Raw genomic sequence first — 15,021 nt, 5'->3', positions numbered from 1 at the left:
ATTATTACCTTTGATATTTTTCATAATACTTGTGATCTACATCACACACATACCATATTATTAGTTATGAGATTGTCTCGCCTTTGTTAAGCCTGCTATCCAATATACAAAGAGAGCTTACATGTACTTGTACATTTCAAAGTCTTGTAATTTACAGATCGAAAAGCGTATGCTTCAGTTTTGCTACATGGATATTGTGTTAGTGTAATTATCTTTCAATCGCAAGCTCGCTCAATAAGCAATGAAATATGAATAGAATTCATTGAAAAGCATTAGAATATCATTGACATTGTGATCTTAACAAGTTTAACAAAAATTGAAGCATAAACTGATGCGTGTGCATACTAAAAATCCACTTTGAACTCTGCCTATCATAATTGAAATTGAAATGCGTAAGTTGTCACTTAAAATTGTATTAAGTAATTTGAATACATTTTATAAGTACGAGAGGCCAATGCACTAAACTTTTCGCTCTCGACGCCACTCATTGAGCTTGCCTATGTGAATTTGTATTTCAGTTGAGTACTGCGCGACTTTTGAAATGGTGAATAAATTTCTGCTGTCACTTATTGTGTTCGTCTTCTTGTCTCCCGTTTGGGGAGCCAATATTCTGGGATTATTCAGCACCTTTAGTCCATCGCATCTGCTAGTACACATGTCGATCATGAAATCACTGGCAGATCAAGGACATAATGTAACAATAGTGACAAATTGCAAAACCAAATTAGCGCCACATGACAACATTACATTAATCTTAGCGCCAGCCAGTGAAGAACGCATGAAAGGAGTGAATAAGTTTGTAGAGAACTCAATGCAAAGGAAGCCACACTTCATCCAAGCCATCTTTAGTACATTAACATTGATCTACAGTATCTTGGGCATACAGTATGACTTTGTGCTGCATCCTCAAGTAAAAGATATTTATGAAAATCCCCATGTTAAATATGATCTCTTGGTGCTTGGCTATTTATTCAATGACTTTCAATTGGGCATTGCTGCGAAGCTGCAAGTACCGGCAATCCTTAGTTGGGTTGGCTTACCTCTTGCATTTGTCGACGATACCGTTGGCAACGTCTACGATCCTTCCTATGTACCCATCGTCAGCTTTGTAACAGAAACAACAAAGCAATCAACAGGGTTATGGTGGCGTATGCACAACCTTTTTAGCTGGATAATGTTGAAGATTTTTAGCGTTGGCAACGACTTTGTTATGACGTTCTTGTACAAGTAAGAAATATTAATTATCAAAATGATTTCATCTATAATTTTGATTTTTCATATTAGACACGCTTTTGGCAATGATTCAAGTATGATTAGCTATGATGAGGCAAAGGAAAAAGTCTCCCTGCTCTTCTACAATTATCATTCGCAAAGCGAAGGTCCTGTGCGTCCCACAGTGCCGCAGTCCATTGAGATTGGAGGAATACAGATCAAGGAACAGCCTGATTCCTTGCCCCAAGAGCTTGCATACTTTCTGGACAACGCTACTGATGGAGCGATCTTCTTTAGCCTAGGCACCAATATCAAGCTCACATTCTTCGAACCTCAACTCCTAGAAACCATCTACCAAGTGCTGTCGCACCAGCAACTTCGTGTCATCTGGAAGTGGGATGACCAGGTGCCTAAGCCAGGCAACGCATCCAACATATACTTTCACAACTGGCTGCCCCAGGATGACATTCTCGCTCATCCCAACACCAAGCTCTTTATCACACACGCTGGCAAAGGAGGCGTGGCTGAGGCCCAGTACCATGGAGTACCAATGCTGGCGTTGCCGGTCTTTGCTGATCAGCCTGGCAACGCACAGCTAATGATGGCATCAGGCTTTGGAATCAGTATGGATCTGCTTACGCTCAACAAGGAGAGTCTGGAGAAGGGCATTCAAGAAGTGCTCAATAATCCCGTATATCGCAATAATGTCCGCAAGTTCTCAGATCTCTATCGCGATCGTCCTTTGACAGCTCGCCAATCTGTGATCTATTGGACGGAGTATGTGATGCGTCATAAAGGAGCTTACCATCTGCGGAGTCCTATTGTAAAACTGGGCTTTTTGGCACGATACAATCTCGATGTTTATGCCATTCTTCTGCTCATCTTCGCCTGTTCGATGATCATATTCGTATTTCTGCTACGATTTCTAGTCAACACAATTCTATTGAAAAGGCAATCCAAGGCCAAAATTAACTAATTGTCACTTTGATACGCGTTATACATACATATATACAACGACTATTATACATACATATATGCTAAACATCATTTTCAATTCTCGCGCTGAATATTAATAAAAAGTTTGTGCTGATTGTTACTTTCAGTCTCCGCTCCCTGCAATGTGCAGCACTGAGCCAAAATGACGTAATCTATAAATGAATTTAAACAGAATAAATATATAAAATAAACTATAGCAATTATTAGGGTAATATATTGTGTGAGGCGAGTGCATTGTTATTGATAGGCACTCTCTTTCAGTGCTTTCATCCGCTTTTGCCAAAAACCATCTACGGCCTCAGAGGGCTTAGAGTATGTTTTTATTCAAAAATGAAGAGGAATAAGGGTTTGGATCTATCAGCGCCACCATAACATTTTTGTCCTTCCCCTGAAGACGCTCGGCTTTGCCGTGGAGAGTTTTCGTAGAGAGCGCGTTGTAAGAGAAAGAAAATCCACTGAGTGCTTTCGATCATCTGAGATCTATTGGACGGAGTATGTGATGCGTCATAAAGGAGCTTACCATCTGCGGAGTCCTATTGTAAAACTTGGTTTTGTGGCACGATACAATCTCGATGTTTTTGCCATTCTTCTGCTCATCTTCGTCTGTTCGATGATCATATTCATATTTCTGCTACGATTTCTAGTCAACACAATTCTATTGAAAACGCAATCCAAGGCCAAAATTAACTAATTGTCACTTTGATACGCGTTATACATACATATATACAACGACGATTATACATACATATATGCTAAAAATCATTTTCAATTCTCGCGCTGAATATTAATAAAAAGTTTGTACTGATTGTTACTCTCAGTCTTCGCTCCCTGCAATGTGCAACACGGAGCCAAAATGACGTAATCTATAAATGAATCTAAACTTAAAAAATATATAAAATAAACTATAGCATTATTAGGGTAATATATTGTGTGAGGCGAGTACATTGTTATTGAGTGGCACTCTCAGTGCTCTCAGCCGCTTTTTCCCAAAACTATCTACGGCCTCAGAGGGCTTAGCGTATGTTTTTATTCAAAAATGAAGAGGAATAAGGGCTTGGATCTATCAGCGCCATAACATTTTGGTCCTTCCCCTTAAGGTGCTCGGCTTTGCTGTGGAGAGTTTTGGTAGAGAACTCATTGTAAGAGAGCGAAAATGCACTGAGTGCTTTCGATCATCGGAACGGAGAGAGTGCCACTCACTCACAATACGCTCGCCTCATTCATTGTGGTCGCGCTCACATCTTTTGCATTGCATCGGAGTTCAGTCGATTCTCGTGAAAGTAGCCGTCTACATTCGATTGTAATTGAAATGGTGAACAGAGCGCTAACGTTGCTGTCTGTGCTCGCCTTTATGGCGACGCCGGTTTGGAGTGCCAATATTCTGGCATTATTCAGCACCTTCAGCCCTTCGCATTTAATTGTGCACATGTCAATGATTAAGACGCTGGCAGACCAAGGACACAACTTAACCATTGTGACAACATTGAAACTGAAAATAGCGCCGCACGAGAATATGACATTTATTCATGCTCCATCGAATGACGATCGTCTTAAGGCCATGAACGAGGGTCTGGAGAAATTATCAAGAGAGAAACTTAACATGATGAAAGACATATACAATTCCGTGATAAATGCAGGCACCATACTAGGCATTGGATATGATTTTGTGGTAGATCCTAAAGTAAAAGCCATCTACGAAAATCCTCAGATTAAATACGATCTGCTAGTTCTAGGTTATCTGGGAAATGAATTCCAGTTGGGCATTGCTGCCAAATTGGATGTGCCAGCAGTCCTCATCTGGGCGGGAGGTCCCATTACATTTGTTGACGACAGCGTTGGCAATATCTACGATCCTTCCTATGTGCCAAGCATAACAATGGCGGCCGACCCAGAAAATCAAACACACAGCTTCTCTTGGCGTATACGTAACTTTGGCAAATGGCTTGTATTCAAAGCGTTAGGCTTAGCATTGGAGTACAAAATGAATTCTTTCTATGAGTACGTAAAATCAAATCTCTAAACATTAATCTGATTTCCACATCTTGAATTTCAGGCGGGTCTTTGGGAATGACTCCAACATGCCCAGTTACGATGAGGTGAAACAGCGAGTCTCCTTGCTCTTCTACAATTATCATTCGCATAGTGAAGGTCCTGTGCGTCCCACAGTGCCGCAGTCCATTGAGATTGGAGGAATACAAATCCAGGAAAAGCCTACTCCTTTGCCAGTAGATCTTGCCGGATTCCTTAATAACGCAACTAATGGAGCCATCTTCTTCAGTCTGGGCACCAATGTCAAGCTCAAGTACTTTGAACCCCAACTCATTGAAACGATCTACCAAGTGCTCTCTCGTCAGCCATTGAGAATCATCTGGAAGTGGGATGACCAGAAACCCAAGCCAGGCAACGCATCTAACATATATTTCCACAACTGGCTGCCCCAGGATGACATACTAGCGCATCCAAATACCAAGCTTTTCATCACACACGCTGGCAAAGGAGGCGTCGCTGAGGCCCAGTACCATGGAGTACCAATGCTGGCTTTGTCGGTCTTTGCTGATCAGCCTGGCAACGCACAGCTAATGATGGCATCAGGCTTTGGAATCAGTATGGATCTGCTTACGCTCAACAAGGAGAGTCTGGAGAAAGGCATTCAAGAGGTGCTCAATAATCCCGTGTATCGGGATAATGTCCGCAAATTCTCGGATCTTTATCGCGATCGTCCTTTGACAGCTCGCCAATCTGTGATTTACTGGACGGAGTATGTGATGCGTCATAAAGGAGCTTACCATCTGCGAAGTCCTATTGTAAAACTTGGCTTTGTAGCACGATACAATCTCGATGTTTTTGCCATTCTTCTGCTCATTCTCGTCTGCTCGATGATCTTCTTCGTATTTCTGCTACGACTTTTAATCAAAAAAATTCGATTGAAAACGCAGTTCAAGGTCAAAAGAGAATAATTGTCAATTTGGCACGCGTTACGCATTCGACGAGTTGGGGAGTGTAAATGTCATTAAACACTAAACGATTTATATGATTACAAATTCAAGTTGAACAAGCCCACATACATATATACAACGACGATTATACATACATATATGTAAAACATCAACAAGTTTCCAATTCTCGCGCTGACTATAAATAAAATGTTTGTGCTGATTGTTACTCTCTGCCTCCGCTCTCTGAAATGTGCAACACTGAACCAAAATGATGTAATCTATAAATTAATTTAAAAAGAAAAATGTTTAAAACTAACTGTAGTAATTATTTATAACATGTTTTTTAACAATATATTACTAAAGAACGAACATTTTTTATTTAGTAATTTAACTACTCTACCCCATCATCCAATTAACTTGACCTACCTTAGATATCAGAGTAATCGGTCATCAGTCTGATAACGGCAACGAATGAGATTCTCATGCTAGTATTTTGACCAGCATTTCTTTCAGTGTACTTCTCTCATTGTGGTCACGCTCGCATCTTTTGTCGTTCAATTCTCTAATATATTTAAAGCCCAGTATCTCGCTGCCTTTGGAATTGCGTGTGTCGAACGCCAATTGGTTCTGGTTTGTTTTTTAGTTTTGTTTTGTTTTCCAAAGTGCTTTCATAGTATTTAATATGAATTCTTAATGTCTCCATTGTTGTTGTTCCCTAAAAAAAAACATTGAAATACATATATGGCCGGGTGAGCTAATCGGGTATCTGCTGAATATACGAATATACAAACTATCGTAATCGCAATTGTTCTAAAAAACGATCAACTCAATAGTTGCAGGCAAAGTCCATTGCATTACGTGTAAATATTTCGTTGACATTTCGACCTTATGTGCGAAGTGTTTGCATATCTAGCACCTCTTCTTTGATCAATTGGCATAGAGAATTTCACCAGACTTTAAGTACATTCAATAATGTTGAACACAAATGACTGCACTAATCCATTCCTTTCGAAATACAACTTGCCTAACAACCCAAAATGTTTGTTACTCTACTATCTATGAAATTAATAGTATCAATAACATTTGCAGTGCGTACAACCAGTTCTATCGACAATCCGCGTGTATGCCTTCGGTTGGACGCCTCTTATCACTGCGTATCAGGGCTTATCTTTCATACCAGACATTGCTGATGAAACCGGCAACTGATAACTGCAACAAATATATATAAACTGTTGGGCTACCAGCAAACAACTCAGTTTTACTTTGCACTCGACGCAACATGGTTAACATGATGAAACAAGGTCGCTCCCTCATTTCCTGCTCAGCTGTCGGCGTGCTGCTCGTTGCGTTGATGGCAACGCTGCATGCACCGACAGTGAATGGTGCCAACATCTTGGGCGTGTTTACAAGTCACAGTCCATCGCATCTTATTATTCACATGTCTGTGATGAAGGCACTGGCCGAGGAGGGACACAATGTAACGGTGGTATCTTCAATGCCAGCAAAGGTCACCCACAAGAGCATCAAACACATTTTGATACCTCTGAGCGAAAGTGAGGAGAAGACGCTTAATGATGGCATGGCCGTTATGGCCAAGGAGAAACCATCGATGTTCACCACCTTGAAGACAATGTTCGGTTCGCTTGGTTTGCTTATCAATAAGCAGGTTGATGTCCTGGAAGATGAACGTTTCACAGAGCTATACAAAAATAAGGGCAACAAATTCGATGCCGTCTTTGTGGGCTTCTTTTTCAACATGTACCAGGTTGGTCTGGGTGCCAAATTCAACTGCCCCCTCATTGTCAGCTGGTCTGGACCACCAATGGAGCAAGTTGATAATGTGATTGGCAATCCAATTCTAACTTCATCGGTGCCCACTATGAATGTTGTTGTCACGCCTGGTCAGCCTATGAACTTCAAACAGCGTTTGACCAACTTATTGTCCACACTAGGTTTCCGTGTCTTTGCAACGTTCCTCGAGTACAAAAATTCCGGATTCTACACGTAAGTTACAAAGTTAAGTTGTGAACATTTTTGGTACAATGAATTCTTTACTTTACAGCCGTCTATTCGGAAACGATCCAACGATGCCTAGCTATGCGGATGCCAGGAAGAATGTGTCTTTGATATTCTGCAATAGTCATGGCATCAGCGAAGGTCCTATTAGACCAAATGTGCCCGGCGTTGTAGAGATTGGTGGAATTCAAATTAAGGAAAAGCCAGATGCTTTGCCACAAGATATTAAGGAATTCCTTGACAATTCCAAACATGGTGCAATACTCTTCAGTCTGGGCATCAACCTTAAAGGCGATCACATTAAGCAGTCGACCATTCAGAAGATCTTCAAGGTGTTGTCGGGCCTGAAGCAGAACGTTATTTGGAAGTGGGATGATTTGAAGAATACGCCCGGCAAGTCTGCCAACATACTCTACAAAAAGTGGCTGCCTCAAGACGATATTCTTGCCCATCCAAAGATCAAGCTCTTCATTACGCACGCCGGCAAGGGAGGCGTGGCCGAGGCACAGTATCACGCAGTACCAATGCTGGCATTGCCCGTGTTTGCCGATCAGCCTGGTAATGCTGACAAGCTAGTTCGGTCGGGCTACGGACTTCGTGTGGATTTGCTTTCACTCGAACCAGCTGAGTTTAAGGCCGCCCTCGAGGAGGTGCTACAAAATCCAAGCTTCGCTAAGAAACTGCAGCAGTTCTCCAAGCTCTATCGCGACCGTCCCATGACTGCGCGGGAATCGGTTATCTACTGGACAAACTACGTGCTGCGTCATCATGGTGCCGCACATATGCAGAGTCCTCTGGTCAGAATGAACGCCATTGAAAGCAACAACTTGGATCTCTATGTGCTACTTGGGTTGGCTCTTGGCATTGTTATCGCCATAAACATTGCTCTGTTCAAGTGCGTTTGTCGTAAATGCTTTGGTAAACGCTGCGCTAAGAAGAATGCGCAAAAATCGAAAGTCAAGAAGAATTAAATTTAGTTGTTAAATTTTTACGAATAGCAATAAAGACGATGTAAAATTAGTCAATAAATAAATTTGTATACGGATCGAATACTTATTTTATATGTTTGCCAGCCCTGGCAACCGTTAGCAAAAGTCATCACTAGGTTCATGCCCGTACTAAGTGGTTTGTGCAACTGCTATTATTATTGCCATTAACACAAAAACGTCGACGTTTCAACAAAAGACTAGAAAAGAAAATTGTATAAGACAAAGATATTTTTAAAAAAAGGAATGCAAGCAAAAGCATATTTAATGTGTATTTATATTATTTATTAATTTACTACCCCATGGAATCTAAGACCGTATCTGCTCCTCGGATTCTGCAGTCCGAGCTGTTGTGGGTGGTGTCGTTGATTTGTCTACAGTCAAAATCTTTTGTAAATGTTCCAGACTAACTAGATCATTTTCATCTGCATACTGCATAAGACCACAAATAATGGGCGATTCCACTACCAAAATATAATGGCATGTCTTTGGCTCCATCAAATACATAGACACTGCAGTGCCGCTGGACGTAACTGGAGTGCAGGTGAGTTTAACGTTCACTTCACGCGGCAATCCAGTCTGATCACAGTGTGTACCCTTTGAGTAGTGATGCCACAATGACGAAGAGACCGCTTGTCGGGCCCCCTTCTCAGGTTGGGTAGCATACCAAGCTCGATGCAGTTCTTCTGAATAGTAGCCCAGAAACAGTTCTACTTCGCTGTTTTTGTCCTTATGGAATTGACGTACATGTCGACCGTAACAGAATTCATATTTCCACCAACCAGTGCCCTGCAAACGACAATTAATAATTAATTAGTTAGGTACCACACAGAGTACATAATTATTTACTTACGCCAGTTAGACAGTTTTTCCCGGATATGAATTCAATAAGCGGTGTCATATCATTTAAAGGTGCTGGTGTTGTTCCTTGTGTATTTCGAGATAAGACAAGCTGTTGATATGCGGTTTGACTATCAATTTCGTCATTGGCCATCATCTCTAAGATAATATTCTCTACATCCGACTTTGTCCACAATTTGGATGGCATTTTGTTCTCCTTTGAAATGAGTAAATCACTTTCACTATCCGTCCATTCCTTGAGCTCTTGACGCAGCATACTCAAAGGTTTGTGCGTCTCCGTTGGTGAATTGAAACATTTAATTGAAATCTCTTTAGTTTCCTCGGCATGAAAGGCAGGAATACTGCATAACGACGATGTCAGAATGATGGCTTCATAATTGCATGACGAAGTCTCTTTAAACGAATAAATATCATCCTTGCCATGTGGGTAGCACACATAACGCACCATTGTTGTGCGCGGTGCCTCAATAATGTCGCACATGGTGCCATCGTTGAATTCCATTTCGAAATACGGATAACGAGTATTGTCAATTTTCAGCGTCTTGTACTTGGGCTTGCCACCGCCAGCCTTGCGTTCGGCCTCCCATTCTTTTTTTGCCAGCTCAGTCTTTTCCTCACTCCATTTGCCCAAATAATACTCTTGGAATTTCACATTTTTACCCTCACGTTCCTCATGATACTGCCGCACATGGTGGCCATGGCATATCTCATATGACCAATAGGCTTCGATGCGATAGGAGCAGGTGGGTCCCGAGAATATCGGCTGTAGAATGCCAATTGGTGCTGTGGCACATAGAAAAGTTATTAGCAGCGTCAGTTATGATAGTGCAGCAAAAACTTACACAGCTCTGGCTGATTGGATTTCTCCTCCTCTTTGGGCGTCTCCAAAGTGGGAATCAAACATTCATACTTCTCTTTGTCCAGTGTGTAAAACGACCGTAGCTGATTATTTAGCTCCTGCAGCAGGCATATATTATTGCAATTAAGACAAAGTAGCTAATGTAAATGCCTTTACTCACCGGTTGGCCCAACAAATCGGGTATTTCGAAATCAATTTTGTAAAGCACCGAATCATCAAAATCTTTGGCTTCGTGCGCCGTCGCCACGAACATTAAGCCAAATATCAGCATTAAGCACCTCATTTTGTTTGTTATTTGTGCAGTGAAATTGCAGTTAAATTCGTGTAGAAGTATTTTTCACTAATTTATTTTAATAACAAATGCAAAATACACGTCGTCTAAAAAATAATAAACAGCTGTCAAATCAGCTGCTGAATTGCTGTGAGTGTCACTAATGCACGCGTTATATGCTGAATGGCAATCATTGAGTTCAGTTCGTTTGAAATTTCTATTTGTTATTTTTTTAATGTTTTAATTTATTATCAATAATTTGCTTTACAAGAAAATTAATAATATATTGCGTGAATTTGTTAAGCTCGAAGTTCTAAATAAAGTTAAGCAATAAGCCTAACTAACTAAATTTATTAATTAATAAACAAATAAGAAAACTACAGTTAAGTTCTGACTATAATACACCCATCATTTTTGGTCTGGAAAATATCGAGATCCAATCTACTTCTAAAATTTAAATTAATATGTTGGAAAATACAGACGAAACTTATTGCTATTATAGAATTGAAGGGCAAAATAAAAATTCTATAATCAATTCGTGTAGGTAGCGACCGATTTACAATAGTTGCTGATTTAATACTAGACTCTTATTCAGCTATTTCATAAATAAAGGGTCTAAGAACACTATCAAAAATTGCTCAGATTAAACTTTGAGCTAATCGAGAGCTCGTGCGTCTTCAATATGGAGGTAAATATTCATAATTCATAAATTTAATTAACAAAATATTTGGTAATGGTAAATGTAATGCCATCACATTTCCTACTTACAGTTTGAAGACATTGAGATAGCTGTGCCTTGGGGTCAAGTAAGCTGTAACTCAAATATTCTCTTTTGGTCAACCAACATCATGAGTTTTTTATGACCCGCAGCTATCTTGCCGTTGGTATGGCAATCGTCAAGTTCGGCCCCTGCTTGCCGTTCACGGACTTCTGGATAACCTGGGCACCTTTGCCCGCCTCCTGCCTCTGTTGCCCCAGCACTTAGGCGTGCTTTGCATTGAGCAGCCCGGTCATGGACGTTCCTCACCTTATCCGGACGGCATGCAGTATTCTCTTGAGGATTGGGTCAGCGTCATACGTCGTGTAGTGTTGCATTTTAAATGGAAGCGTGTTTCGCTAATGGGTCACTCATTAGGCGGCGTCGTCTGTAATTTATATGCTGCCTTACATCCAGGAGATCATGTTGATTTGCTGATTTCGATTGATATGCTAAACATACGGTTGAAGTCAAATGAGTATTATATCAAAGTATTGGTCAAGTCAGTGGAGAGCATGTTAAGACCACCGCGAGCTGTCCAATTGTTTACGGCAGAGCAACTGCAAAAAATGCGCTGGCCAACAGCTCCTTTGGTCAGTGAGGCGGATGCCCAAGATCTACTTGATCGATGCCTGGTGCCTGCTGCACAAGAATCCAACAAGTTTTACTTATCGAGAGATCTTCGACCTTCACACATAACTACTTATACAATTGAGTATAATATTACTTTAGATCTGTACAAACGCATTAAGAATATTCCTTACCTGGTGATCAAGGCGGATGGCTCGAATTTGCTGAATCACGAGAACATTCAAGTTCTTGACATCTTGCGCGCTAATAATCCCAACTTTGAATACCATTTGGCCAAGGGATCACATCATGCACATATCGAGTATCCAGAGCAGCTGGCTGCTTGGATAGTACCATTTATAAACAAGTGTAGACCACCCAGTAGATGGGAAGATCCTGGTCATACAACTAATAGTAAGCTCTAAAAATATCTCGTAAAACTTAATTCAAATGTGTGATTCCCATTGTAAATACAAATTTAACTAAATGAATCAATCATATATTAATTTCAACATATGAAACTATGACTATTTAGTAGCTATTCTAACTCTTCCAACGTAAATATTAATACTTTGATTATTTTTATAAAACTTTTAGATTTTCCTCATAATAAAAAAGTGCAGCAATCGGATTTTGTTTCACGAGATTTTATTTTCATAAATATTTAAAATTAGTTATCCCCTGTTGACTCTACTGACGACACAGTCTCATCGCTGCTCCCCGTTGACCAACCCTTCTCCGCTCTTTGGTCATGATCTAATGGTATTTTATCAATGGCATCTAAAATAAATTTCAGAGAATGCGCTGTGCGTGGTATCCAGTCCATGATACGAGATGTGGGTGAAGTTGCCTGGACTGGAGTATCACTGTCGTCGACAAAATCATCATCGCCGCCAGTCATCGAACGTCCAGCGCCCAGGTAATCTTGGTAATCGTAATCACTGGTCAATGGATTCACCTTGGAGTAGTAGATGGCAGCGAAAGTGGAGTAGATGATCAACAGCGCAGTGCCAACCTGAGAAGAAAGACGATAATGCAGTTATTATCAATAGAAAACGTAGCTAAATAAGCCTAGTTTACCTGGAAGACGGCCCAGAACTTATAGGAGCCCTCTGTGATGACGAAATCGTAGTAGCCCTTGAGCGGATCACCCTTGATATAACGTCCCTCGCCCACATCTGTGTTCTCCTCTTGCGTTTCACGTTTCTGACGCAATCCACGCACCGAATTCTCAGCGGCATCGTCTCCCTTAGCACCCTTTGCCGGCTCGGACTTGGCAGGTGCTGCTGTTGCCTCCTCTTCGGATTCGTCAGACTCTGTTGTCGTGGATGTGCTTGTGGTTGTTGTCGTAGATGTAGTTGTCTTAGGCTTCTTGTTCTTATCGCCCTCGTTGCGAGCCGGTTTCTTAGAGTTGGCCTTCAACTTTTGTTGCTGCTGTTGGCGCAGTCGCTGCTTTTCCAAGCGCTCCTTCTTCAGCTTCTCGCTATTGTCTTGATGACGCTGCGATACAGCACCCCAAGCACTCGTCAATGCCTGATACAGATCCCAGATTTGCTTTAAACTCTTCAAGAAGACCACCAGCGTTGATTCCGTTGATACTGGTGCCTGGGTCATTGCAGTGTTTTGCGAAGCGACTACTTGCTTCGCAGCGCCCTCAGCTAGCGGACGAGGCTGGTAGCCCATAGGATAGTCATATACATCGTCTTCGTAGGATGAATATGGAGAACTGTACATAAGAAATTATTAGTTGTCTTTATATATTTTTTCTTCGTATCATTTCTTACCGATTGGAAGTTGGCGGCAACTTGCGATTATTGTAGACACTTGAGGCTGCAGCTGCGGTAGCTGGAGCTGGTGTCTTGGAGTTGTAGCCCCATTGGCCGTAGTACGAGTCATAGGGACGTGCCTGGGATGCTCTGCCCTCGTCGGGCGTCTGTTCATAATCCTCAGCAGTATTGTAAACCGGATCCGCCTCGTACGAATCCAATCTGCTTTCTGGCGGACCAAATGCATCCTGTCGTTGGGCAAGTATGGGTTGTGCACTCTCTGAATTGACCACAACAGCATTTTGCTCCTCGTAGTAGTTATTGCTGTGTGTGGCATTAGTTGCTTCTCTCGCTATGCGCTCTACTGTGGCTGTCACCGCATCGTCTGTTTCATTGGCCGGTGTTCTAAAGTGCGACCACAGGCGACTTACAAGAAACACATTCGCGACACTCGGTTCATGTTCCATCTGGGAATGTGTACGTCCAGCTTCCAGAATGGCAACGCCAACGAGTGTGAATGCGAAGAGCAGCAGGGCCAAAACAAATGCCCAGATGCCAGTTAGACGCTTTCGTTGCGGTTTTGTCGACATATCGGAGTATGCTAACATGGTTGCTGAGTATCCTTTTAGTTGCACGTTATCGGTATTGTTATCCTATTTTTCGCAAAGAGCACAGCTGCCGTTCGGCTGGGCATCCACTTCCAAACTGAGCATAGAACCGCATGTGATCGTCCAGAAAAAGTCAGTTGAAATGCTATCGATTGATTGGTGCTAAACACCAGAGAAATGTATCTTCTCAGGGCCAAAAGATACAGTATCTAGAACATCTACGTCTCGACTCGAGCAAGCGCCAAAAGGTGCTAATCTATGGACAGCGCATAGACTTCGATATTGGGCCACTGCTCCAGTTTCAATTTAACGGTTCATTCGACACCGAATGCACTACCAATTAACAAGTATATCCATCTCTATCTCCATCTCGTTTACTCGCATCGATCCATTCATTCCATTTCTCAAAAATTCACCATGTGCCTTCACTTGTTTATCTCAAATTCTTTTTTATTTTTCGCGGTGAAAGTGAGCAACATGATCTCCTTCAGAGAGGGAAAGAGATAGAGAGAGGGAAAGAAATAGAATATTAATATCAATCTGCCGAGCATTTAGCGGAAGCCCTAATATCAATGAGCCTAGCCGTGCGCCAAGCCCAACCCTAATCTCGGGGCATGGCGTGTGCCATGCACATTGTCACGATACATGTTATATTATATTTATATACAACGCCTAGAAAAACTAGAAGCGTGGGCATTTCATTAAGGCGGGAGAAAGAAATCTGCCACCAATAAAAATAGTGAAATATCAAGATGTTAGCTTTTGGTGTCAACAAAATGCTGCGAGTGATCCAAAGCCACCCACAACGATCAATTGTTTACCTAAGGGAAAGTAATAAAAGGTTTCTTCCCGGCCTTAGAGAATATGAAATTTCTTGGAATTGTAGAAAACAGATGAATGAGAAATTATAATTATTTAGATATTTAAATGATAGATCATTTAAATAATACTAAATTTTACACTTGGTAATCTACTACTATTCGTTCATTCCTACTACCAATTAACACAGTAGCAGCATTAAAAACGTATTAGCTATTAAGTTGTAAGGTTTAACAAGAAGGTGTAAATAAAAGCTATAAATTCGTATTAGCGAAATGTTAGTAATAAATTGATAAATAATAAATCTAAATAAATATATGTAAACTGTTCGGAATTTCGCATTGTGAAATTGGCATAAAGCTTT

General features: G+C 41.2%; 6 protein-coding genes across 8 annotated transcripts; 4 read left to right on the top strand and 2 right to left on the bottom strand.

Annotated features, from left to right (window-relative positions):
- The first annotated feature begins 449 nt into the window (after positions 1 to 449).
- LOC117563636 (UDP-glycosyltransferase UGT5-like) lies at positions 450 to 2,346 on the top strand. Its single transcript, XM_034242042.2, has 2 exons — positions 450 to 1,227; positions 1,285 to 2,346. Exons 1-2 carry the CDS (start codon positions 542 to 544, stop codon positions 2,186 to 2,188), a joined length of 1,590 nt encoding a protein of 529 aa, XP_034097933.1. The 5' UTR covers positions 450 to 541; the 3' UTR covers positions 2,189 to 2,346.
- A 1,107-nt stretch (positions 2,347 to 3,453) lies between these two features.
- Positions 3,454 to 5,529, top strand: LOC117563634 (UDP-glucosyltransferase 2-like). Its single transcript, XM_052002735.1, has 2 exons — positions 3,454 to 4,221; positions 4,262 to 5,529. The coding sequence occupies exons 1-2, from the start codon at positions 3,518 to 3,520 to the stop codon at positions 5,163 to 5,165; spliced, it is 1,608 nt and encodes a 535-aa protein (XP_051858695.1). The 5' UTR covers positions 3,454 to 3,517; the 3' UTR covers positions 5,166 to 5,529.
- Positions 5,530 to 5,712: 183 nt separating this feature from the next.
- On the top strand, positions 5,713 to 8,202 carry LOC117563632 (UDP-glycosyltransferase UGT5). The gene is made up of 3 exons (XM_034242039.2): positions 5,713 to 5,774; positions 6,234 to 7,148; positions 7,207 to 8,202. Exons 2-3 carry the CDS (start codon positions 6,424 to 6,426, stop codon positions 8,129 to 8,131), a joined length of 1,650 nt encoding a protein of 549 aa, XP_034097930.1. The 5' UTR covers positions 5,713 to 5,774; positions 6,234 to 6,423; the 3' UTR covers positions 8,132 to 8,202.
- Positions 8,203 to 8,406: 204 nt separating this feature from the next.
- LOC117563637 (endoplasmic reticulum lectin 1) lies at positions 8,407 to 10,267 on the bottom strand. The gene is made up of 4 exons (XM_034242043.2): positions 10,027 to 10,267; positions 9,850 to 9,964; positions 9,000 to 9,790; positions 8,407 to 8,935 (listed from the first exon to the last, which is right to left on the bottom strand). The coding sequence occupies exons 1-4, from the start codon at positions 10,147 to 10,149 to the stop codon at positions 8,456 to 8,458; spliced, it is 1,509 nt and encodes a 502-aa protein (XP_034097934.1). The 5' UTR covers positions 10,150 to 10,267; the 3' UTR covers positions 8,407 to 8,455.
- Positions 10,268 to 10,338: 71 nt separating this feature from the next.
- LOC117563638 (probable serine hydrolase) lies at positions 10,339 to 12,073 on the top strand. 3 transcript variants are annotated; one of them, XM_034242046.2, is made up of 4 exons: positions 10,339 to 10,519; positions 10,682 to 10,825; positions 10,908 to 10,943; positions 11,008 to 12,073. In XM_034242046.2, the coding sequence occupies exons 2-4, from the start codon at positions 10,820 to 10,822 to the stop codon at positions 11,887 to 11,889; spliced, it is 924 nt and encodes a 307-aa protein (XP_034097937.1). In that variant the 5' UTR covers positions 10,339 to 10,519; positions 10,682 to 10,819; the 3' UTR covers positions 11,890 to 12,073. The 3 variants fall into 3 exon arrangements, with proteins under 3 accessions (XP_034097937.1, XP_051858377.1, XP_034097935.1); XM_052002417.1 differs by having other exon boundaries at positions 10,339 to 10,677; positions 10,750 to 10,825; XM_034242044.2 differs by having other exon boundaries at positions 10,339 to 10,677; positions 10,733 to 10,825.
- A 21-nt stretch (positions 12,074 to 12,094) lies between these two features.
- LOC117564952 (uncharacterized) lies at positions 12,095 to 14,477 on the bottom strand. Its single transcript, XM_034243907.2, has 3 exons — positions 13,249 to 14,477; positions 12,545 to 13,190; positions 12,095 to 12,479 (listed from the first exon to the last, which is right to left on the bottom strand). Exons 1-3 carry the CDS (start codon positions 13,836 to 13,838, stop codon positions 12,135 to 12,137), a joined length of 1,581 nt encoding a protein of 526 aa, XP_034099798.1. The 5' UTR covers positions 13,839 to 14,477; the 3' UTR covers positions 12,095 to 12,134.
- Between the last annotated feature and the right edge of the window lie 544 nt (positions 14,478 to 15,021).

This window comes from Drosophila albomicans, chromosome 2L (genome assembly GCF_009650485.2).
Source record: "Drosophila albomicans strain 15112-1751.03 chromosome 2L, ASM965048v2, whole genome shotgun sequence".
Taxonomy (NCBI): domain Eukaryota; kingdom Metazoa; phylum Arthropoda; class Insecta; order Diptera; family Drosophilidae; genus Drosophila; species Drosophila albomicans.
Note: the sequence above shows the minus strand (reverse complement) of the source record. Positions and strands in the feature narration are given on the sequence as shown.

Excerpts from the sequence above, each read along its gene's own strand:
- LOC117563636 (XM_034242042.2), top strand. The coding sequence starts at position 542 with ATGGTGAATAAATTTCTGCTGTCACTTATTGTGTTCGTCTTCTTGTCT. Across the intron at positions 1,228-1,284 it reads GTTATGACGTTCTTGTACAA|ACACGCTTTTGGCAATGATT; the intron begins GTAAGAAATATT and ends TTTTCATATTAG.
- LOC117563634 (XM_052002735.1), top strand. The coding sequence starts at position 3,518 with ATGGTGAACAGAGCGCTAACGTTGCTGTCTGTGCTCGCCTTTATGGCG. Across the intron at positions 4,222-4,261 it reads TATGAGTACGTAAAATCAAA|GCGGGTCTTTGGGAATGACT; the intron begins TCTCTAAACATT and ends CTTGAATTTCAG.
- LOC117563632 (XM_034242039.2), top strand. The coding sequence starts at position 6,424 with ATGGTTAACATGATGAAACAAGGTCGCTCCCTCATTTCCTGCTCAGCT. Across the intron at positions 7,149-7,206 it reads AAAAATTCCGGATTCTACAC|CCGTCTATTCGGAAACGATC; the intron begins GTAAGTTACAAA and ends TTTACTTTACAG.
- LOC117563637 (XM_034242043.2), bottom strand. The coding sequence starts at position 10,149 with ATGAGGTGCTTAATGCTGATATTTGGCTTAATGTTCGTGGCGACGGCG. Across the intron at positions 9,965-10,026 it reads CCGATTTGTTGGGCCAACCG|GAGCTAAATAATCAGCTACG; the intron begins GTGAGTAAAGGC and ends TGCCTGCTGCAG. Across the intron at positions 8,936-8,999 it reads GGAAAAACTGTCTAACTGGC|GGCACTGGTTGGTGGAAATA; the intron begins GTAAGTAAATAA and ends TGTCGTTTGCAG.
- LOC117563638 (XM_034242046.2), top strand. Across the intron at positions 10,944-11,007 it reads TAGCTGTGCCTTGGGGTCAA|CTATCTTGCCGTTGGTATGG; the intron begins GTAAGCTGTAAC and ends TATGACCCGCAG.
- LOC117564952 (XM_034243907.2), bottom strand. The coding sequence starts at position 13,838 with ATGTTAGCATACTCCGATATGTCGACAAAACCGCAACGAAAGCGTCTA. Across the intron at positions 13,191-13,248 it reads TTGCCGCCAACTTCCAATCG|TTCTCCATATTCATCCTACG; the intron begins GTAAGAAATGAT and ends TCTTATGTACAG. Across the intron at positions 12,480-12,544 it reads AGTTCTGGGCCGTCTTCCAG|GTTGGCACTGCGCTGTTGAT; the intron begins GTAAACTAGGCT and ends CTTTCTTCTCAG.